General features: G+C 46.5%; 1 protein-coding gene across 2 annotated transcripts in view; it reads right to left on the bottom strand.

Annotated features, from left to right (window-relative positions):
* Positions 1-1,567: 1,567 nt before the first annotated feature.
* The window catches only part of znf414 (zinc finger protein 414), a 39,768-nt gene continuing 17,140 nt past the window's right edge, over positions 1,568-24,195 (bottom strand). For both annotated transcript variants that reach the window (XM_060845960.1, XM_060845961.1), the window contains 3 exons: positions 12,517-12,622; positions 7,368-7,921; positions 1,568-5,111 (listed from right to left, as the gene is read on the bottom strand). In XM_060845960.1, coding sequence (XP_060701943.1) covers positions 4,888-5,111; positions 7,368-7,921; positions 12,517-12,622 — 884 coding nt within the window. In that variant the 3' untranslated portion in view covers positions 1,568-4,887. The remainder of the gene's footprint in view (positions 5,112-7,367; positions 7,922-12,516; positions 12,623-24,195) is intronic.

The raw sequence follows: 24,195 nt of genomic DNA, 5'->3' as shown, positions 1-24,195 counted from the left end.
TTTATTTTGACATAGAACCTGCTTGTACACTAACTCCAGTTACAAGGGGTGCTTTCTTAGCTATCTCAAAGCTCCACTGAATATGGATTTTGGCCAGCCTTCTGCATGACTTTACTGAAACATCACTGCCATAAACTGCGAGCAACACAAGTTTGGATACAAGTGTAAAAAAAAAATCAATCAACAACCTGGGCTGTTCTAAACAAGCTCCAGAAAAGCTCAAGCTATAACTTGAGGATGGAGCTCTGCATTGTTTGAGATACAGGGGCATGATTCACACAATTACTGAAAGATCATCCAATAAGCTGTCAAGTTTAACTTTGCTTCGCTCCCATTTTTGAAGCCTGAAAGGACACCGAAATGCATAGTGATTGTAACAAGATCAGCCAGGTGGACTTCATAGGAGTGCCCTGATTGGAACAGGTTAACTGACCTAATTAGGGAACCCTGGCTGACAGATATAAGCAAGAACATCATGGATACTACCACTGTCAGGTACTGTGCACGTGTAAACAAAGAGTAACTTGGTGAGGGGATACTGACCTCTGTGGTGATATTTCAAAATGTTGTGTCAACGTTGTGGGAAAGCAGCACATTTCAAATCACTTGAAGGGAAATTATTGGAATGCAATCTTTGGATAACAACACACACAGGAGTATCAAAGGCAAATTTGAATAGCTCAAGTGTTGTGAAACCTCCTAACTCTGCAGCTGTCTGAATGTATCAAATTAAAAAGGCAGATTTGTGCATAAATAACTTGCACAGCTCAATATGAACACTGCCCCTATTTATACAATACAGCATAGGAACAGGCCCTTTGGCCCACCAAGCCTGCACTGATTCCCAAATAAAGACTAGAAATCAGTGCAGGTTAGATGGGCTGAAGGGCCTGTTCCTGTGTTGCATTGTATTGCATAAATAGGGGCAGTGTTCTTGTTGAGCAGCGCAAGTTACTTATGTGAACGTCTGCCTTTTTAATTTGATACATTCAGACAGATGTGCAGTATGGATGATAAAATTCTGCATTACCCAAAAACTTCACTTGAGTCTTCGCTCTGTATACCTTGCCTGTTAGCAAAAACATAAGACAAGTATTTGACCACTACCAATTCTACCTTAATCTCCACATCGTCTTATCTGTTCCAAAGCACCAAGTCTTTATTTTGCTGACAAGCATGATGTGGTCACATTTGTTTTGCATTGGAATTATTAGTTGTGGTTGCTGAGATCTTTAAAAACTTTGCCTCAGTCTGCTGTAAAATCTCTGCCTGGAAGCTGCTTTCTCTGTAACTCTGTTGAGTTGCTACTGATTCTGTAGATTACTTTTGGTTCAGTGGGAACATTGAATCAAGACTACATTTTAAAAGTAATTAAATTTTATACATACTTCAATGGAGAAGAACGACAAAAGACAAGCATGCAAATATTAATAGAAGCTCCAGTGAGACTCCAACTAGCTTCTAGTGGGATTGTTAGATTTATCTCAAATCTTCACCATCACAAATTAGCGCATTCAGCTATAAAAAGCTCTTTGTTAAGGAAGGAACAGACTGACCAGACACCGGATACTGATCAATGACATTTATTTCAAATTTTTTTTTATTTAAGATTTTCAATTACTGTACAGGATACAATAAAAGCAAAACAACGAGCGTAATTAAACCCAAACATGGTCTTCAAGTCTGAAAGAAGGAAATCAAGTATCCAACGTACCCTTTCAATGCCCACAGTAGGAGGAATCTGACCATAAATGATGAGCTAAGGCATTGTGTTCCCAATGAAAATTAGATTAAATCCCCAGTCCACTGTGTATGGGAATATATCTGCAGATTACAATCGATAACAAACCAAATGAAAACAGGAAAATACTTAAAAACAAATGCTTTAATATACAATGCAGAAAATCTCTGCTGTACACAATCACCAATACTAACCCCAGTGCAATGACTTCCCCTTTGAACAAAAAACATTAATAGATCTGGTCGGATTTCCATGGCAGCCATATGTTAGGGGGTCAGTTAAGTTTAATTGGCTGGATAGTTTGTGATGCAAAGCAATACCGATAAAGTGGGTTCAATTCCCGCATTGGCTGAGATTAGCCATGAAAGATGCACCTTCTCGCCTTGCCTGACACACGGTGACCCTGAGGTTAAACCAACACCAGTCATCTCTCTAATGATAAAGCAGCGTTATCGGACTAGGGCAACTTTACCTTTCTAGAAAGTGGAACTGGTGATATCATCTCAGTTGGTGACATTTAGAAATTTAAATGTTGCTATGACACAAGGAAAGGAAATAAAATTCCTGCTTTTGGTCATTTTAAAACTGGCACCTAAAATTGACATGAGGAATTGCATCTATCCTTTAATCCTCCAAGTACTCAAAAAAAAATTGCCTGTTGCTGCAAACAATTAAACAACGCTGTTCTCTGACAAACTATCTTTGAAGGCTCCTGAAACCTAAGGAGAATGCAGAGGGATTCCATGTGCATCTAAAAGAATATGCCTGGAACAATGCATTGGGCAGTAAACAGAAGATAATATAGCTGACTCCTGGTCAGCACAGACCAGCCAGCAGGGTCCCTAATAGTGCCAGCGTATTGATATGTTGAAATAGCTTCTTTCTTCCCAAGATGAAAACTGGTTGCGGAACTATGGGGAATATTCTGCTGTCAGTTTGAAATATTTAAGTCCAGGTTGGCACAGCATTCTGCCACTATATAAATAATCACCAGGTTTCTTGAGAAGCAAATGCTTCTAAATGGGGCACAGATCACTTCTCAGACAGTGAATGAAATAAAATCCTGACATTATGACCCAAACACAAACTGAAGATGCCCTTGGTTAAACAAAAATGCATCCTCACCTTGATGATGAAACTCAAGAAATATTCACACCAGCTGACCCTTTTGGTGCAAGCTGGACAGACTATTAAAGAATTACTACACAATTCACATTTTTGGGCTTGCATGCAGGCTCATTCTTTTGTAGCAACTCATGTAAGAAAACTAATTTATTACCACAATCTCAAGTGAGCTGGATACACACGGCCAAGAGACATTTTTTGATCTCTGAATGGGCCATACAACAGATACGGAATTCAAGAAGCTTGATTTCATTAATAAGAAGTGTAATGTCCACCAGTGTCTTAGAATACAGCAACTCAGGAAATCCTGTCCCACCTACACTTGAGTGGAATTACAAAAACAAACATTCTCCTTTGTACCCATTAACCCACAGCATAATGCTAAAGTTCCAGTGTTCAGAAAGGCTACACAAGCACCACAGAGATGTAGGATGCAGCTAGAGGGAAAATTTATTGTGTTAGATATAATTACATCAGTTGTTCTGAACATCCGAAGGAAACCGTGCCCCCATTCCAAAAGGTGGAAAGTTGCAAGTCCACACCCAAGTGCAATGGAATTTTTGTCTTGGGCATATGCAATTTTTCCAGGAGAGGTTTCAAAGTGTTAAGCATTTATTGAAACAGCAATACAGCAAAAGTGGAATGGGGGTCATCATAGTGTGGAAGCAGGGCATTCGGCCCATTGAGTCCACACCAGCCCTCAGAAGAGCACCCCATCAAGACCCAACCACACACCCCCACCCATCCTATCCCTGTATGTGCCATGGTTAACCCACCTAGCCTACATATCCCTGTGGGGGAATTTAAAATGGCCAATCCACTTGACCTGCACATCTTTGGGCTGTGGGAGGAAACCGGAGCACCTGGAGGAAACCCACCCAGACACGGGGAGAATGTGCAAACTCCACACAGACAGACAGTCGCCCAAGGGTGGTATCTTGGAGTATGAGTGAAATGTGGAACAACAGCGAGGCAACTGTTCGAAAATGCAATTCCTAAAATGGAAAAGTTTAATGATATCCCAAAATGTCAAAACTTGCGTGCTAGAGTATATCTGACAGTGCTCCAATATATGATAAATAGGAGATACCCATGGGGTTTTTCGACATGATATAATATTGTATTGCCAGGCCAAGAGCAAACAAATTGTGCCTCAATTACATTTGTATAGAAAGCTAAAGGTTGCCAAAAAAGGCTAAAGATATATTGCTTTCTACAAAAACAAATTGAAAAAAAATAAAGCTTTTGATTAACTAAATGAAAAAAAATGCAGTATCATCCTGGATATCCTTTAAACCCTTGTGTCCTTAACCCAAAAATGAATAAACTCAGCAATAAAAAGAACTATCAGGTCAAATCTGCTGGGACTCTTCATACTACAAGAGCAGCCACAAATGTTAGCGTGTAAAATCCTGTCTCAAGGTTTCTTTCGTGGCTTACCTGGTTAAGCCAGGACAATTGAACAATCCAAACAAGGAAAATCCCACGTCTGATCCTTAGACTTTGCCAAGGTAGATGTGCTGCAATTGTCCTTAAGAGATCGGGGATTAAAGAGGAAAGTTGAAGACTATCCAGTCACGTCAGTTGGTATATAGATGCGTGGAAGTTAAGTGACACTGACTGAGCCTTGGTGATCAAATTGGGGTCCTTATTTTACCATGCACAGCAGGATTGGGGAAAGATGTTGCAAAGGGCATTTGAAACCCATGGAATTGTAGGTCGATAAGGTGTCAATGACTTGAGAGGGGAAGAAAAATCATATGAAACAAAAATGAAATGCACTATCGCCTCCAGAAATACAGAGTGCCACTTCACACTGCATCTTAATGGCACACACAGATGGCTGCCTCTTTTGGTGCAAGCTGGTCTTTATAATTTTGTGTCAACTCCTTACAGAACAAAAATTCACTGGACCCAAATTCACCAACAATCACAATATATATTGCTGAATTTTCATCGGTGTAAAAGCATTATAATCCTGGTGACTGCCTTTCTGAACACAGGCCTCAGTCCCTGTAAATTTAGGTAAACAGAGATTCGCTGAATTGCATTGGCAGAGCGCCATAGTTGTCACCAGCATTCACAAACACGCCCATCTCATTCGGTAACCTGCTGCTGAGGATTTTGTTGTGCTCTTGCAAGTGCAAGGTCATTTCCTCCCGTGATAGACTCGAGAATGGACACTGCATGCAATTATATCGACCCCTGGTATGTTCCCACACAATTCGGCTGTTTGCAGATTGAGCTGTAATAAAAAAAAATTGCAGTGAACAATACACTTGGTCAGAATTTACGAACAAGTGTGTGTTACAAGCAGACCTGAAAAACAAAAATCACTTTTGCTATTGAAGGGTGGCAAAGCGTGGTGAAGGGTTAATTAAAAACACAGCACCCTTATTTGATTCACAATGAATCAAAATTTAAATAGAGTCAGATATTATGAATCATAATTAATTATGTTTTTATTCTGCTGATGTTAAAAAAAATGTGTATGATCTGTATCAGTTGAAGTCTTCAAGAAAAAGTTAGGAGAACTCTGACAATTGGAGAGAAAAGAAGAAGAAAATGAGACTTTAAGAGAATAGAATGAATAAATATAAAACAGCACAAATATTCTCAACATGGAAAAAGAAAGCAAGTAGCAAGAGGCTGGATAGAGGCTACTAGAGACAAAACAGGTGATATATGCTTAGAACAAAGCTAGAATACTCAATGAGTAAGTAAGTCATTTCAGTCTTTATCAAGGAAGAGAATGATGACAAAATCTCAGAAGCAGAAAACATGGTAAGGGTAATGAATGAGGTTAATTTGATAGTCAGAATGTACTGAAAGTGTTAGGGTGAATAACACATCCAGCCTGAGTAGGTTAATTCCAGGTTGCTAATGGAAAGGAGGGCGGAGGTAACAGAAGGATTGCCATAATCTCTACCACATTTCACAAAGGTGTGCTGCCAGAGGATTGCCATGTGGCAAATGTGACTCCCTTATTCATGGGTGAAAGAATACCTGTAGTGACTACAGATTATTTAATTTCAGTGGGAAAGCTGTTCAAAATAATAATCAGGGTGCTGGGTGCTGTTTGGGGTGGGGGGTTAGGCTTTCAGTTAATCAAGAAGAACCAGCACAAAGGAAGATCCTGTCTGACCAAAGTGTTTACATTTTTGATGGAGTTACAAGATGAGATTGTTGGAAGGAAAACCGTGGATGTTGTCAAAATGGACTGAAATAAAGCGTTTGTCAAAGTACCACTAAAAGGCTGTTTGAAACTAAAGTGAGCCTTAGTGATACTCTTGTGCAATATCAACGTGGATAAAAAAATCTGGCTTGAAAGGATGGAAACAGTGAGTTGTGGTAAATGGTTGTTTTGGAGACTGAAGGATGGTAGAGTGGTGTTTGTCAAGAAGATGTCCTAGGGACACAGCTTATTTTGGATTTAACTTGCAAAGTAAACAGCAAAGTAAAATTAAAAAGTTTGCTGATGCTAAATATTGAAGATGATGTTAACATGACTGCAACAGGACATAGATAATGTCAGCAAGATGAGTAAACAACTCGTGCAGGGAACCTAACAGAGAACGGCGAAGCAAAGGGATATTAAGAAAGAGTGATAGAATTAATGGTATAATTCCAAACAGGGAGCAGGACAAAGGGATTTGGAGTTCATGCACATGGAACTTTGAGAGTGATATTGAAAGAGTGGTTAAGATGATATATGGGACTCTGGTCTTTACAAACCAAGAAGAGTACAATAGCAAGAAAGTTATGCTAAATCTTTACAAAACTTCAGTTTGGCCAGGCTGTGCTGCTGAGCCACATCATATGGTGCTTAACAAGAGTCGAGAGTGTGATGCTGGAAAAGCACAGCAGGTCAGGCAGCATCTGAGGAACAGATGAATCGATGTTTCGGACATAAGCCGTCCCTCAGGAAACTAAGTCAACCACCATGAAGCAAATCACCATCTGAGATGATCGGTACTTGAAGGGGTCAAAGACAGAATTGGGGGAAGTAGAACTGACTGGATTGCTTCACAAAGCTAGTATAGGCTCAGTGGGCTGAATTACCTCCTTTTATGCTGTTATAACTCTAAAGTGAAATATAGAATAAACAGCACAGATCTCATTTCAAGTTGATTGTGTTCTCACGACAAGCGAATAGTTCATATCAGTAAGATCAATGGACTATAATAGTAAGAAAATATCATGGAGACCGAACACAAACCAAAAACCATTTCAAAGGAATCTACCCAACATTATTCAATTTAACTGGCTCTTTTTACCCCATACATTTTGAAACTTGGAATTTTGAAGGTGATTTCATTAAAATATCATTAGTTATGAAGCAACAGACATTTTCTTTTGAATTTTCACTACACAATGACAATTCACAAATTGCTTCCACCAGGAATTTAGCATTCAATATTGTAAAACCAGCAGCAAAATTAAAAATACAATTTCCATTGGAAAGACCAAAACATAGCCAAAAGACCAAAATACATCTCACCTGCACTCTTTCTCCAGACCGCATTGGAGAATGGTAGACTTTCAGAGGGAATGTAAGACCGAAGGCGTGTCGGTGTGGGACCTTGGGAGAGGCTGTAAGGTGCAGGGTGCACATATGGAATGAAGGGCCCAGGTACTGGAGTGTGCGCTTGGCTAGGAAACCTACTCAGGCTGGGTGTGGCGAACAGGGATGGTTCCAATAGTGAAAATGAATGTGGGGTTGCAGATACCAATGGCATTGAACTTAGTGATGAGTGAAGAGTTGGTAGGGTACTTGCATGTGGCATGAGTGACCTTGAATTTGATGCCTTGCTGATGGTGTCCATGTTTGCGACATTGCTATCCTTTTCAAGCTGCTTGATAACACTTTGAAATTTCACTGGCTCCACAGGGACTGGCTGTTTAACCAGAGTGTCTGATTCATTGGCAGGCAAAGGGCTGGGAGACTGTTTCTCTACTTTTTGAGGAAGAGCATTTGTTGCAGTGTTAAAACATATATGCATATGCTTGAATAGAGATCGATGTGTTCGAAAACGGAGTTTGCATGCTTCACATCTGTAAAACAAATTATTCTGAAAGTTACTCTTTGCTTCTTGGGTTTCAGAGCTTTTAAATTCAAAAGTACTAAAACAAAACTGTAAAAATTTTAATGAAGGAGCCACAGTTCATTCTCAGTTCAGGATCAGAAAGGTATGAGCTTGAGTTCCATCCCAGAAACATAAGAACATAGATAGTAAGTTTGCTGATGACACCAAAATTGGAGGTGTAGTGGACAGCAAAGAAGGTTACCTCAGATTACAATGGGATCTTGATCAGATGGGCCAACGGGCTGAGAAGTGGCAGATGGAGTTTAATTTAGACAAATGTGAGGTGCTGCATTTTGGGAAAGCAAATCTTAGTAGGACTTATACACTTAATGGTAAGGTCCTAGGGATTGTTGCTGAACAAAGAGACCTTGGAGTGCAGGTTCATAGCTCCTCGAAAGTGCAGTCGCAGGTAGATAGGATAGTGAAGGCGGCGTTTGGTATGCTTTCCTTTATTGGTCAGCGTATTGAGTACAGGAGTTAGGAGGTCATATTGTGGCTGTACAGGACATTGGTTAGGCCACTGTTGGAATATCACGTACAATTCTGGTCTCCTTCCTATTGAAACGACGTTGTGAAACTTGAAAGGATTCAGAAAAGATTTACGAGGATGTTGCCAGGGTTGGAGGATTTGAGCTATAGGGAGAGGCTGAACAGGCTGGGGCTGTTTTCCCTGAAGCACGGAGGCGGAGGGTGACCTTATAGAGGTTTACAAAATCATGAGGGGCACGGATAGGGTAAAGAGACAAGGTCTTTTTTCCTGGGGTCAGGGAGTCCAGAACTAGAGGGCATAGGTTTAGGGTGAGAGGGAAAAGATTTATAAAAGAGACCTAAGAGGTAACATTTTCACTCAGAGGGTGATACATATATGGAATGAGCTGCCAGAGGAAGTGGAGGCGGCTATACTATTGCAACATTTAAAAGGCATGTGGATGAGTACATGAATAGGAAGGGTTTGGAGGGATATGGGCCAAGTGCTGGCAGGTGGGACTAGATTGGGTTGGGTTAAAGGGTCAGCAGGGATGAGTTGGACTGCAGGGTCTGTTTCCATGCCGTACATCCCTATGACTCTATATCTTGGCATATTCAACACAGAGATTGCTGTTCTATCAGTAGTCTTTTGAATTAAAATTGAAGCTCTGACTTCATGGTGTTAAAGGTCTCATGACACTATTTTGAAGAGAAGGGAGTTCCCCAGTGTCTTGACCAATATTTATCCTCCAATTAATAATACTTCTTCCATCGTTATTTCTTCCATTGCTTGTTGTGTTATTGTGCAACGGCATTTCCATTACAACAGCAAAGCACATTTTAAAATTTATACATCAGCTTTGAAACATTGAGGTTATGACTGAGCTATGCACAATGCCTAGTGGGTAATAACTGTTTTCAGATTTTTGCCACAGCAATAAACCAGAAGGAAAAATTTTGAAATTAGCTAAGGCTGACTTGTACCAACAAAGAACAGTAACACATGGCATTGCATCGTTCATCAGAAGTTAAAGTTCTTTCATCAGTTCTTGCACCAACCAACCACACCACCTCATGGCCGAACATTTCAACTCCCTCTCCCAGTCTGCCAAGGACATGCAGGTCCTGGACTTCCTCCATCACCACTTCCTTACCACATAACACCTGGATGAAGAACGCCTCATCTTCCACCTCGGGACCCTCCAAACCCACTAGATCAATGTGGATTTCACCAGTTTCTTCATTTCCCCTCCCCCACCTTATCCCAGTTCCAACCTTCCAACTCTTCACCGCCCTCATGACCTGCCCTACCTGTCCGTCTTCCTTCCCACCTCTCTGCTCCACCCTCCTCTCTGACTTATCACCATCACTCCACCTCCATCCACCTATCGCACTCTCAGCTGCCTTCCCCAATCCCCCACCCCCTCCCATTTATCTCTCCATCTCCTTGGCTCTCAGCCCCATTCCTGATGAAGGGCTTTTATCTGAAACGTCGACTCTCCTGCTCCTCGGATGCTGCCTGATCTGCTGTGCTTTCCAGCATCACAAAGTTCTTTCTATGCTTCCCAAAATACTTACGGTCAGGATGGTGTCAAACAGTTTAACCTTGTCACAAATTTTAATTTTATTTTGTCTTGCACAATTGGGTTATATAGACATTACACATTCCTTGGGGGCGAAGCAATAAAATTATATCAAAGCCAATGAAACAAAAATCACAAAAGTGACTGGTGGATCAGTGAGGCATATGGACTCCAGAGTCTATGCGGCGTTGCTGATTTTAACCAAGATAATGGCAGATACATCACACCTAACCTCAGACTAAGTCAATCATTCTTTTTTAGAATCTGCATTTAGCAAACTAAAACTTTGTTCAAAAATTGGTTATGAGGTATCGGCATCTCTAGCTAGGTGTTGTGGTTCTGTTCGCCGAGCTGGGAATTTGTGTTGCAGACGTTTCGTCCCGTCTTCCTCAGTGCTTGGGAGCCTCCTGTGATGCGCTTCTGTGATCTTTCCTCCGGCATTTGTAATGGTTTGAATCTGCCGCTTCCGGTTGTCAGTTCCAGCTGTCCGCTGCAATGGAACGAGGACGTGCCGCAACCCAAAGGACTAGCCACACTACCATACATCAAGAGCATTTCTGAACTGACAGCCAGACTACTGTGACCACTAGGACTCATAACAGCACACAAACCAACAGCCACTCTCTGACAACATCTCACCAGGACAAAGGACCCGATACCCAGTATGAGCAAAACCAATGTAATGTAGAAAATCCCATTCAAGGACTGCACAAAACACTACATAGGACAAACAGGAAGACAGCTAACGATCCGCATCCATGAACACCAACTAACCACGAAACGACACGACCAACTATCCTTAGTAGCCACACATGCAGATGACAAGCAACATGAATTCGACTGGGACAACACTACTATTGTAGGGCAAGCCAAACAGAGAACAGCCAGGGAATTCCTAGAGGCATGGCTCTCATCAACAGATTCAATCAATAAGCACATCGACCTGGACCCAATATACCAGCCACTGCAGCGGACAGCTGGAACTGACAACTGGAAGTGGCAGATTCAAACCACTACAAATGCCGGAGGAAAGATCACAGAAGTGCTTCACAGAAAGCTCCCAAGCACGGAGGATGTCACCTAGACAGGGGACGAAACGTCTGCAACACAAATTCCCAGCTCGGCGAACAGAACCATAACAACGAGCACCTGAGCTACAAATCTTCTCACAAACTTTGAATCTCTAGCTAGGCCTGCTTTTATCACCCATTCTTAATTGCTCTGGAGAAGGTGGTGGTCAGCTGCTGTCGCTCGGGAGATTGGGACATGCACTGTGCTGTGCGTAGGGGATTTTCAGGATTTTGACCCTGAGACAGTGAGGGAACAAGATATACCCAAGTCAGAATGGTGTGTAACAAAAGGGAAATTGCAGGAGGTGGTGTTCCTGTGCATCTGCTGCCCTTGTCTTTCTGATGGTAGAGGACTCTGAAAAACTATTAGAAGACAATGATTCAGCTCTCCAAGTCTGGAAGAAAGCAAGTATAAAATTTGTAATAACTGTTTGGTTAAAGTAACACTCTGATGCTTCAGTACAGAAATGATCTTTTTGGGAAGATGGTATTAGGCTTGGGAAGAAACATACTAAAAAACCCCACATTTATACTGTGTTTCATATACAGTTCTCAAATTGCCTTATAATCAAATTTTTTTAAAAACTGTAATCATTATTGAAATGTTGGAAACACAGCAACCAAAATACTGATTATGGGATTATGCTGTGTGCAATGTGATAACGACTAGATAACATTTTGCGATGTTGGTGAAGGGATAAATATTAACTTGTACAAATAATTAAATCAGTAATTACACAACCCACCCTTTTATATAGGAGGCACATCCATGCTAACAAAACAACTCACACAACGAATGGAGTGAATGGATGGAAACATCCAATGATAGGTAATAACTACCGAAGCTGTCACCACATGTTGGCTGCTGGGAAACTGACAAATTTGGGCAAGTTGTGAAATAGTTGTTAACAGTGCAGGACCTGATAGTGTTTTGGGCAGTGTCAGTTTTTGTACAGCTATTAACTAGAGGAGGAAGTTCCAAAGCATAGACTTCAGAATACCTCACTGATTGGAGACTTTACCAGTTTCACTTTCTGATTGCCTTCCATTAACGATCAGCAGGATGAATGGCTGACCCAAATCCTAATCTTCTTTAGGAAGATTAACTATGACTGAAATTAATGGAAGTTTTCAAGTTGGCAAGTACAGGGCAAGCACTTCTCGAATGTCATAAAATAACTGGTGTGCCAATTAAACTTTACATGATATCTCTAACTGATACTTATAACAGTGTTACCTCAATTTATTGGTACGGACAGTATTGTACTTTCATGATCTTAACAGGTTGATATTGAAAAGGAATGGCGGGATTTCAATCTACAAGATAGGTCTCCCTCATCTGTGCTAAAGTTGGATTCCAATGTCAAGGCATCTCACAGCAGCCAACATACAAGTTTCATATGTGCTGAGATTAATTCAATCTGTCCTAATGGTTAACTTACTTGAAGTATCGATTAGGTTTGTGATGTACTTTCATATGATTCATTAGATGATGCATGCTGGAGAAAGACTGTTTGCAGTCATTTGTACAACATTTATACACTTTCCCTGAAAGGAAAACAGAATGGGATACAAAATTGCACATGTAGTAGTGTTATCATCATCATGACAGGTTAATTAGAGCAAACCCCAACTGCTTTCTTATAGTGGCCACTAGGGTTTGTAATAGTGAATACAGGCATCCCCCACTTTTTGAAAGTTCACTTTACACCATTTCACTTTCACGAAAGACCTACTTTAGGACCTGTTTTCGCGAACTGAAAGAAGACCAAACAGGATTTTTGCTTGAACAAGAAAAAAGTGAAATTTCTCCTCACATAAATTAATGCTTCTTCACTTTATGCCATTTCAGCTTACGGAAGGCTTCATTGGAGCGCTCTACCTTCGGATAGAGGGGGGATACAGATACCAACTAATTAGAACATAGAACATAGGAAAATACAGCGCAGTACAGGCCCTTCGGCCCTCGATGTTGCGCCGATCCAAGCCCACCTAACCTACACTAGCCCACTATCCTCCATATGCCTATCCAATGCCCGTTTAAATGCCCATAAAGAGGGAGGGTCCACCACTGTTACTGGCTGGGCATTCCATGAACTCACGACTCACTGAGTAAAGAATCTACCCCTAACATCTGTCCTATACCTACCACCCCTTAATTTAAAGCAATGTCCCCTCGTAATATCTGACTCCATACGTGGTAAAAGGTTCTCATAGTCAACCCTATCTCAACCCCTAATCATCTTGTACACCTCTATCAAGTCACCCCTAAACCTTCTTTTCTCCAATGAAAACAGCCCCAAGTGCCCCAGCCTTTCCTCATAAGATCTTCCTACCATACCAGGCAACATCCTGGTAAACCTCCTCTGCACACGTTCCAGTGCCTCCACATCCTTCCTATAGTATGGCGACCAAAATTGCACACAATACTCCAGATGCGGCCGCACCAGAGTCTTACACAGGTGCAACATGACCTCAGAACTCCGAAACTCAATTCCTCTACCAATAAAAGCCAGTACGCCATATGCCTTCCTCACAGCACTATTTACCTGGGTGGCAACTTTCAGAGATCTGTGTACATGGACACCAAGATCCCTCTGCTCATCCACACTATCAAGTATCCGACCTTTAGCCCAGTACTCCATCTTCTTGTTACTCTTACCAAAGTGAATCACTTCACACTTAGCTACATTGAACTCCATTTGCCACCTTTCTGCCCAGCTCTGCAGCTTATCTATATCCTGCTGTAACCTGCCACATCCTTCCTCACTGTCAACAACTCCACCGACTTTCATATCATCCGCAAACTTGCTCACCCAACATTCTAGCCCCTCCTCCAGGTCATTTATAAAAATGACAAACAGCAATGGTCCCAAAACAGATCCTTGCGGAACACCGCTGGTAACTGCACTCCAAGATGAACCTTTACCATCAACTACTACCCTCTGTCTTCTTCCAGCCAGCCAATTCCTAATCCAAACCTCCAACTCACCCTCAATGCCATACCTCCGTATTTCTTGCAGTAATTTGGACTAGGAATTAATTGATAGGAAAAACTGATCTGGAATAGAATTTCCAGACATGAATTAAAGTATGAAAAATAAAAAGGAAATGTCTCTTACCCAACTCCAAACTGAGCTCTGCTTGTAGAAAATGGTTTTGTAGTAACATAATAGTTAATGAAAAAATGTTTCCTAAAACCACCTCTGTTTAGTTAGCTCCTAATTAGGGATTGTTGCTGGGATTCCAATTGTTTATTAAATGATTATTAAATGATCATTTTGGCAAGGCCAATTATAAGAAAACAGTTGTATAGTTAATGTTACATTGCTTAAACAGAAAATTACATAGAAACACAGGAACAGACCATTGAACCTCACCAATCTATGTTGGTCTTTTATCACTACATGAGCAGTCATCCCAATTCAATGTGGTCACTTTGTTCCAAAACAGTATGTCCCTTTCCCTTAACCATCTACTTAACCAATGTTTAAATATTGACTTGGCTTCAGTCATGAATTTGGGAAGTGCACTTCAGAGGCTCACTGCCCTGTGCAGAAAATACTTACAGCTTTTCCTATTGTCCATCATAAGTTAACGTGATTAATCTTCAATCTGTTCCTGAACTGGAGTCATGCTGCTTCTGCTCACTTCCATCATGTTAGTAAATATCTCAATCAAATCACACTACAGTCTTCTCTGCTCAAATAATAATGACAATAGCCCAGTATTTCAAATCCTTTGAAATTTATCTTGAGACAAATAGCAGCCATTAAATAAATATTCAATAGGATATAGGAACTACTAGCAGCATCAGTATTTATTGCCATTTTCTGTTTTTCTTCAGGTAGTGGTGGGGAACAGCAGTTTTGAACCACTGTAGTTCATTTGGCGTAGGTAACCTCACACTGCTATTAAAGAAGACGTTCCAAGATTTTGACCCAGCAAGGAACAGTGACCCAAGTCAGGATGATGATTGGTTTGGAGGGAAACTTTCTGGTGGTGGTGCTCCTGTATATCTGCTTCCCTTGTCCTTGTTAGCAGACATTATAGATTTGAAGTTGCTTTCTAAGGACCCCTTAGTGAATTTTGGTCGATAGCTCATCTTGTAGATAGAACACAATGCAGTTACTGAGCATTGATGGCACCACATTTACTCCCTCCACGAATCAAGAGCTACTTTGTCCTGGATGGTGTCAAGCTTTTTGAATGTGGTTGGAACTGCATTCATCCAGGCAAGTAGGGAGTATTTTATCACACCCCAACTTCAGCTTTGTAGAAAGTGGACAAGCTTTGGGGACCTTGACATACAAGTCCATATATCCCTGAAGGTATCACAAGTGGATAGAGTGGTGCAAAAGACACTTGCTTTCATTAGCCAGGGCACAGAATATAGGAGCAAGAAAGTCTTGCTACAACTTTATAATCCTTGGAGGCAAGAAGGCGGAGGGTGGTGGGGGGATCTGATTGAGTAAGATAGCATAGTGTGAGAATCTTTTATCTTGTTGTGGATATATCCAAGATCAGAGGGCACAAGTTTAAGGTGAAGAGCAAGTGGTTTAGAGGAGATCAGAGGAAAAATCTTTTCACCAGAGGGTAGTAGAAATATGAAGTGTGCTGCCTGAGGCAGGTACTCTTGAAATAGTTAAGCAGCATTTGGTCAAGCATTTAAAATGCCAGGGTACGGTAGGCTCACAGGCCCAAGTCCTGGTCCATGGGATTAGTGTAGTTTGGTCCTGTTGAATGGCATAGACATGGTGAACTGAAGGTTTTCTTTTCTTTGCTGTATGATTCTAAACCCAAGAGTGGAGTCATTAGTGCAGGATTCCGAACCCCTTCGGTAGCTATGATATGGATAGGTCTTGTTACATTCCTCATCCATGGCAAATCCCAGGATGTTGACAGTAGGAGGATTGTAACACCATTGAATGTCATGGGGCAATGGATTGATTTTCTTGTAGGAGTAGACCATTGCCTGGCAGTTGTGTGGTGTAAGTGTTACTTGCCACTTATCAGCTCAAGCCTGGATCTTTTCCAGTCTCGCTGCATTTGGCTTCAGTATCTGAAGAACAGTATATGGTGCTTAACCTTGTGTAATCTTCAAACATCCATTGCTGACTTTGTGATGGAGGGAAGGTCATTGGCTGAAGATGGCTGGGCTGAGGAACTCCTGCAGAGATGTCCTGGAGCTGAGGTGACTGATCAAAGGCAGGCTTGATGTCAAGGAAAGTTACATTTATCTCACCTCTGGAATGCAGCTCTTTTGTCTACGTCTGAACCAAGGCTCTGTTGGCCCCAGAGACTGAGTGACCCTTGCAGAACCCAGATTGAATGTCAGTGAGCAGGTTATTGCTAAGCAAGTGCTGTTGATTGCACTGTTGATGACCTCTTCCATCATTTTATTTTGGCTCAAATCACAGGTTGTGGTTCACACCCCACTCAAGAGTTATACACACATGATCCAGGCTGTGGCATAATCTAGAAAGCTATGAAACCTGAGAAGTCCAATTCGCTGGAGATGTAAATCTAAAACCCTCTTCGTGTTTTGAATGGATGTGGAAAGGTTCCATTGTGCTACTTAAACAAGGGCAGGGAGTTCTCCAAATGTCCCAGTCAACATCCACTAACCACCTAATGAAGGGGCTGTACCTCAAAAGCTAGTGCTTCCAAATAAACCTGTTGTGTGATTTTTAACTTTAACCAATATCTGTCACACAATACCTGGCAAATATTCCATTGCTTTGTGTAAGTTAGTTGATCAATGTTCCTATACTACCGCTATGACAACACTGTAATCATAGTTCATTTGTGGTGAAGCATTTTGTGACTGTCAAAGTTCATGAAAGGTGCTGTACAAATGCTAATCCTATATTTCCTTACTTAACTAGCAATTTAGAATTTAAAAAGTATCTGGGCTTCCCTGGACAGAAACTAAAGAGTTAGAGGTGTTGACAATGCTATTACTACTAAACTTTTAACTGAATTACTAAGCTTCCTTCATGTGCCCAGTCTTGTGTGCTATTATAATCGGACAGTCTGCTCCAAACGCTGAGCTTCCTTGAGGAAGTCATCATTTCACATTTCTAGTTATTGCCAAGTTCCCATTTCAGCAGGGTGTCTAGCTGCAAACTTTAGACCCACGTCATTCTCTTCCTGATGTTTCAGATTGTTCCTAACTCCCACCCCATTGTCGAGATCTTGAACTCGATTCATTACAATAGGGGTGGTTGGGTGGGGGTGGGGGGAGGCATTTCCTGCCGAGATGTTTGTCAAAGTAAACATCTGCTCATGGAAATTCCCACATCCTGCAGGAACCACGCGTTATTGTTCCTTCCTGTGTTGTCATTCGCACTATTTTGCCTATGCAGTGAGGATGGAAGTTTTCAATTAAACTGCTTCTTCCTCCACTGGTACACCTCCAGACTAATACTGAATAAACATTTCTTACAGAAGTACTGCTTTGACTAGGCACAGCTATTGAGCAAACATAGGGTATAAATATTGTGAATTGGACAGTTTTGAGATACTCAATGCCAATGCAAATAAAGGCCCATTGCTAAGTTTAAAAGGAAAACAAAATAGAGCCAGGTGTAGAAAACCTACGGAATTCTTACTACAGAGGGTGGTTGACAGGTTTTTCACAATTAAAAGGATCAAGGGTTATGGGGATAAGCAAAGCTTAAGATGATCAGATGAATGGGAAAATGATTCAGTGGGCCAAATGGCCCATTTTTGCTCTTACATCTTATGGTAAATCTGATGTCACATTAAAAGAACTGAAGGTACATCGAGTGAAACAGAGGGCTGAATTTCCCAGTCTTGGAATGACATGGACAGTGGAAAATCAGTTGGGAAAATACGAGATCGGAAAAATTAGATTCAAGGTGACAACACAGAAAGAGTCAGATTTTGCACTGAAGGTTTCAACAGCGAGATGAGTTCTCTCACTTGTAATGAAGAGAGGCCCATTTTCAAGCGTTAACATCTCATTATAACCTAATCAAGCCGCATCTATATGCAGTTCACTACTATCCCAAGAGGCAAGGAGAAATTAGATGCTGACAATTCCCAATTTAAAGGTGTGAGAACATTGGTTCCAGACTACCCCTCACTTCTCTGGGTTTCCATCTTGGCCAGCAATGCCCAGAATCATGTGGCACATTCCATGGGCAGTGACTGCCTGTACAACAGAGGTTGGCATTGGAAACACACTTGCCTTATCACATCATTATGGCCAGTCTCTGACTCAAGAATACAGCTCTCTACTTCAATGATGCACTCTGCTGAGCACCAACACGGTGGCACAGTGGTTAGCACTGCTGCCTCACAGCGCCAGAGACCCGGGTTCAATTCCCGCCTCAGGCGACTGACTGTGTGGAGTTTGCACGTTCTCCCTGTGACTGCGTGGGTTTCCTCTGGGTGCTCCGGTTTCCTCCCACAGTCCAAAGATGTGCGGGTCAGGTGAATTGGCCATGCTAAATTGCCCGTAGTGTTAGGTAAGAGGTAAATGTAGAGGTGGGTTGCGCTTTGGCGGGTCGGTGTGGACTTGTTGTGCCGAAGGGCCTGTTTCCACACTGTAATTAATCTAATCTAAACACTTTGCCCTGTATAACTGTTGCCAGTGCTCAGAGACAAGCATCCATCACATGGATTGGAACACAGTGCATTGCTAGGCTCTTAGGTCACTCTCTTAGCATTCACTGACTGTACACCTACTTGGGAAGCTCACAGCATCACTACTCTAAGCTTTTTGTGCATTACAGCCTCAGTACTTTTGTTTGTCTTTTAGCGCAGACACAGAGCCAGACAGATCATTGTCATGTGCTGGGATTAGTCAAGTAGGTAGACATGTTGCTGCATAGCAGCTATCTAAGTCAAGGGCACACCACAGCACATGCCAGCAGTTTATGCAGCAAACACACGCACGTATTTCAACCAAACGTTCGGTTCTCAATGTCAAAGGAGAGTAGTCTCCAGTCAAGCCAAAGAGGAAGGGTATCAGTCGAGTTAGTAGCACAGTAAGTCAAGGGCATGATCTAATCCAGGCCTTAGACACAGACTGTCAGGAGTTCACTAACAATCCAGATGGGGATTGGGCCACAGTCAGATCTGAATTTTGAATTGCAACCAGACAGCAGATTAGTGGTTAGTCAGTCAGGCAGCTGCACAGAGATCAGTCACGGGTCTTGTCACTCATCAGTTGATACTGTCCTTCCAAATCTACTGGAGAATCGCCAGTCCTGAACAAGGACGAGATACAATGCTGTGCTAGGCATTAGGAAAGGGTAGCACACCCTAGGATAAGGTTTTAGCATAGTACATCAATAAGGTTGAGTAGCCTTATTAGCTTCATTCTAATTGCAGGAGTTACAACAATGGTTGCTCAGACAGGTGATAGGCTAAAATAGCAATACATTTATGAACAAGAGTTTTTATTTGTAGCAAAGCGTCATCTGTGTGAGCTATGTAGTACGTAGGCTCAGAGGCACCCCCTTTTAACTGCTGATACACAGTCGATATGTACTGTGATGGGCAATGTATGGGTGGCAGCATTTCACCCGCTTCACAGCAGGGCATTAGGAATTGTACTGCAGGAGAATGTGTGAGAGAGAGAGCGCACGTGTGCGCGCGAGAGAGTGAGAGATAGAGCACACGCGCGAGAGAGTGAGAGAGACAGATCGCGCGCATGAGAGAGACAGAGCACGTGCACGAGAGATGGCGCAGGCGTGAGAGAGAGCGAGCGAGCGAGGGCGGGCGGGCGTGAGAGAGCGAGAGCGAGCGAGCGAGGGCGGGCGGGCGTGAGGGAGCGAGAGCGAGCGAGCGCGGGCGTGAGGGAGCGAGAGCGGGCGTGAGGGAGCGAGAGCGAGCGAGCGCGGGCGGGCGTGAGGGAGCGAGAGCGAGCGAGCGAGGGCGGGCGGACGTGAGGGGGCGAGAGCGCGCGGGCGGGCGGGCCGGGGCGAGAGCGCGCGGGAGAGCGCACAGAGAGCGCGCGCGCGGGAGAGCGCACAGAGAGCGCGCGCGCGGGAGAGCGCACAGAGAGCGCGCGCGCGGGAGAGCGCACAGAGAGCGCGCGCGCGGGAGAGCGCACAGAGAGCGCGCGCGCGGGAGAGAGCGCACAGAGAGCGCGCGCGCGGGAGAGAGCGCGCGCGCGGGAGAGAGCGCGCGCGCGGGAGAGCGCGCGCGCGGGAGAGAGCACGCGCGCGGGAGAGAGCACGCGCGCGGGAGAGAGCACGCGCGCGGGAGAGAGCACAGAGGGCGCGCGCGCGGGAGAGAGCACAGAGGGCGCGCGCGCGGGAGAGAGCACAGAGAGCGCGCGCGCGGGAGAGAGCACAGAGAGCGCGCGCGCGGGAGAGAGAAAACAAGAACGTGCCCGAGCGGGAGTAGGAAAGGGAGAGAGTGCGCGGGTGAGCGAGAGCGACCGCGCGCGCGCGCTCGAGAGAGAGAGCGCAAGAGAGCGGGCGCGCGCTCGAGAGAGAGCGCAAGAGAGCGGGCGCGCGCTCGAGAGAGAGCGCAAGAGAGCGGGCGCGCGCTCGAGAGAGAGCGCAAGAGAGCGGGCGCGCGCTCGAGAGAGAGCGCAAGAGAGCGGGCGCGCGCTCGAGAGAGAGCGCAAGAGAGCGGGCGCGCGCTCGAGAGAGAGCGCAAGAGAGCGGGCGCGCGCTCGAGAGAGAGCGCAAGAGAGCGGGCGCGCGCTCGAGAGAGAGCGCAAGAGAGCGGGCGCGCGCCCGAGAGAGAGCGCAAGAGAGCGGGCGCGCGCCCGAGAGAGAGCGCAAGAGAGCGGGCGCGCGCCCGAGAGAGAGCGCAAGAGAGCGGGCGCGCGCTCGAGAGAGAGAGCAAGAGAGCGGGCGCGCGCTCGAGAGAGAGAGCAAGAGAGCGGGCGCGCGCTCGAGAGAGAGAGCAAGAGAGCGGGCGCGCGCTCGAGAGAGAGAGCAAGAGAGCGGGCGCGCGCTCGAGAGAGAGAGCAAGAGAGCGGGCGCGCGCTCGAGAGAGAGAGCAAGAGAGCGGGCGCGCGCTCGAGAGAGAGAGCAAGAGAGCGGGCGCGCGCTCGAGAGAGAGAGCAAGAGAGCGGGCGCGCGCTCGAGAGAGAGAGCAAGAGAGCGGGCGCGCGCTCGAGAGAGAGAGCAAGAGAGCGGGCGCGCGCTCGAGAGAGAGAGCAAGAGAGCGGGCGCGCGCTCGAGAGAGAGAGCAAGAGAGCGGGCGCGCGCTCGAGAGAGAGAGCAAGAGAGGGCGCGCGCGAGAGAGAGAGCAAGAGAGGGCGCGCGCGAGAGAGAGAGCAAGAGAGGGCGCGCGCGAGAGAGAGAGCAAGAGAGGGCGCGCGCGAGAGAGAGAGCAAGAGAGCGCGCGCGCGAGAGAGAGCAAGAGAGCGCGCGCGCGCGCGCGAGAGAGAAAGAATGACCGGGAGAGGGAAAGGGCGAGTGAGCACGAGAGCTGGAGAGGGAGAGCGAGTGCGTGCAAGCGGGAGAGAGAGAGAGAGAGCGCCCACATGAGGGAGAGAGAGAGAGCGCCCACACGCAATCGGGAGAGGAAGAGCGAGCGCGCGGGCAAGAGCGGTTGAGGGAGTGCGAGAGCGAGCGCGCGGGCGAGACCGGTTGAGGGAGAGGGAGAGAGGGCGCGCGGGTGAGAGGGCGCGAGCGAGAGAGAGCGCGCGCGGGCGGGCGAGCAAGAGAGAGAGGGAGGGAGAGAGTGCGCGCGAGCCGGAGAGAGAGAGCGTGCGTGAGCAGGAGAGAGACAGCGTGAGCGCACGCAAGTGAGAGAAACAGAGCGCGCGCGGGAGAGGGCAAAGAGAGCGCGCGCGCGGGAGAGGGCAAAGAGAGCGCGCGCGCGGGAGAGGGCAAAGAGAGCGCGCGCGCGGGAGAGGGCAAAGAGAGCGCGCGCGCGGGAGAGGGCAAAGAGAGCGCGCGCGCGGGAGAGGGCAAAGAGAGCGCGCGCGCGGGAGAGGGCAAAGAGAGCGCGCGCGCGGGAGAGAGAACAAGAACGTGCGCGAGAGGGAAAGGGCAAGTGCGACGAGAGCGCGCGCGGGAGAGAGCAACGAGAGCTCGCGCGGGAGAGGGAGAACAAGAACGTGCCCGAGCGGGAGAGGGAAAGGGAGCGAGCGCGCGGGTGGGCGAGGGCAAGCGATAGCGCGCGAGCGGGTGAGGGAGAGGGCGCGTGCGCGAGCCGGAGAGAGAGAGAGAGCACGCGCACATGCGAACGAGAGAGCACGCGAGTGAGAGAAAGAGTCCGCGCTCGAGAGAGAGCAGAGAGACCGCGCTCGAGAGAGAGCGAGAATGAGCGTGAGAACGCGCGCGAGCGGGAGAGGGAAAGGGCGAGTGAGCACGAGAGCTGGAGCTGGAGAGGGAGAGCGAGTGCGTGCAAGCGGAAGAGAGAGAGAGCGCCCACACGCAATCGGGAGTGCGAGAGCGAGCGCGCGGGCGAGAGCGGTTGAGGGAGTGCGAGAGCGAGCGCGTGGGCGAGAGCGGTTGAGGAAGAGAGGGCGCGGGCGAGAGGGAGAGGGAGAGGGGGCGAGAGCGAGCGGATGAGCGCGGGTGGGCAAGCGAGAGAGAGCGCACGCGCGTGCGGGTGAGGGAGAGCGCGCGCGAGCCGGAGAGAAGGAACGCGCGCTTGCGAACGAGAGCGCGCGCGGGAGAGGGAAAGGTCGAGTGAGCACGAGAGCTGGAGATGGAGAGCGAGTGCGCGCGAGCAGGAGGGAGAGAGAGCGAGCGAGAGCGCCTACGCGCAATCGGGAGAGGGAGAGCGAGCGCGCGGGCGAGAGAGAGAGAGAGAAAACGTGCGGGAGAGAGAGAGAGCGCGCGGGCCGGAGAGAGGGGAGGGGGGGGGGGGCGGCGGGGAGAGAGAGAGCGAGACGAGATGAGAGAGAGAGGGGGGAAGAGATGGGGGGGGGGGAAGACGAGAGAGAGAGAGAAAAAGAGAGAGAGAGAGAAAGAGAGAGAGCGGGGTCAGAGAGAGAGAGGGGGAGACAGAGAGAGAGAGAGAGGGGGGGTCAGAGAGAGAGAGGGGGAGACAGAGAGAGAGAGAGAGGGGGGGTCAGAGAGAGAAGGGGAGGAGAGAGAGAGAGCGGGGTCAGAGAGAGAGAGGGGGAGACAGAGAGAGAGAGGGGGGGGGGTCAGAGAGAGAGAGAGAGGGGGAGACAGAGAGAGAGAGAGAGGGGGGGTCAGAGAGAGAAGGGGAGGAGAGAGAGAGAGCGGGGTGAGAGAGAGAGAGAGAGGGGGGAGACAGACAGAGAGAGAGACAGAGAGAGAGAGAGAGAGAGAGAGAAAGAGAAAGAGAGAGAAAGAGAAAGAGAGAGAAAGAGAAAGAGAGAGGGGGGTCAGAGAGAGAGAGGGGGAGACAGAGAGAGAGAGAGGGGGGTCAGAGAGAGAAGGGGAGGAGAGAGAGAGAGCGGGGTGAGAGAGAGAGAGAGAGAGAGAGAGGGAGGGGAGACAGACAGAGAGAGAGAGAGAGGGAGGGGAGACAGACAGAGAGAGAGAGAGAGAGAGAGAGAGGAGACAGACAGAGAGAGAGAGAGAGAGAGGAGACAGACAGAGAGAGAGAGAGAGAGAGGAGACAGACAGAGAGAGAGAGAGAGAGAGGAGACAGACAGAGAGAGAGAAAGAGAAAGAGAGAAAGAGAAAGAGAGAAAGAGAAAGAGAGAAAGAGAAAGAGAGAGAGAGAAAGGGGGAGAGAGGAGAGGGAGAGAGAGGGGGGGTCGAGAGAGAGAGAGGGGGGGTCGAGAGAGAGAGAGGGGGGGGAGAGAGAGAGAGAGAGGGGGGGGTCAGAGAGAGAGAGGGGGGGGACCAGAGAGAGAGAGAGGGGGAGTCAGAGAGAGAGAGAGTGAGAGAGAGAGAGAGAGGGGGTCGAGAGAGAGAGAGAGAGGGGGAGAGAGAGAGAGAGGGGGTCAGAGAGAGAGAGAGAGAGAGTCAGGGGGGGAGAGAGAGAGAGAGAGGGGGAGAGAGAGAGAGAGGGGGTCGAGAGAGAGAGAGAGGGGGAGTCAGAGAGAGAGAGGGGGAGTCAGAGAGAGAGAGAGGGGGTCAGGGAGAGAGAGAGAGAGAGTCAGAGAGAGAGAGAGGAGAGAGAGAGGGGGGGGGTCAGAGAGAGAGAGAGAGAGGGGGGGGCCAGAGAGAGAGAGAGAGAGAGGGGGGGGGGGG

The sequence above is a fragment of the Hemiscyllium ocellatum genome, chromosome 28 (genome assembly GCF_020745735.1).
Source record: "Hemiscyllium ocellatum isolate sHemOce1 chromosome 28, sHemOce1.pat.X.cur, whole genome shotgun sequence".
NCBI lineage: Eukaryota > Metazoa > Chordata > Chondrichthyes > Orectolobiformes > Hemiscylliidae > Hemiscyllium > Hemiscyllium ocellatum.
Note: the sequence above shows the minus strand (reverse complement) of the source record. Positions and strands in the feature narration are given on the sequence as shown.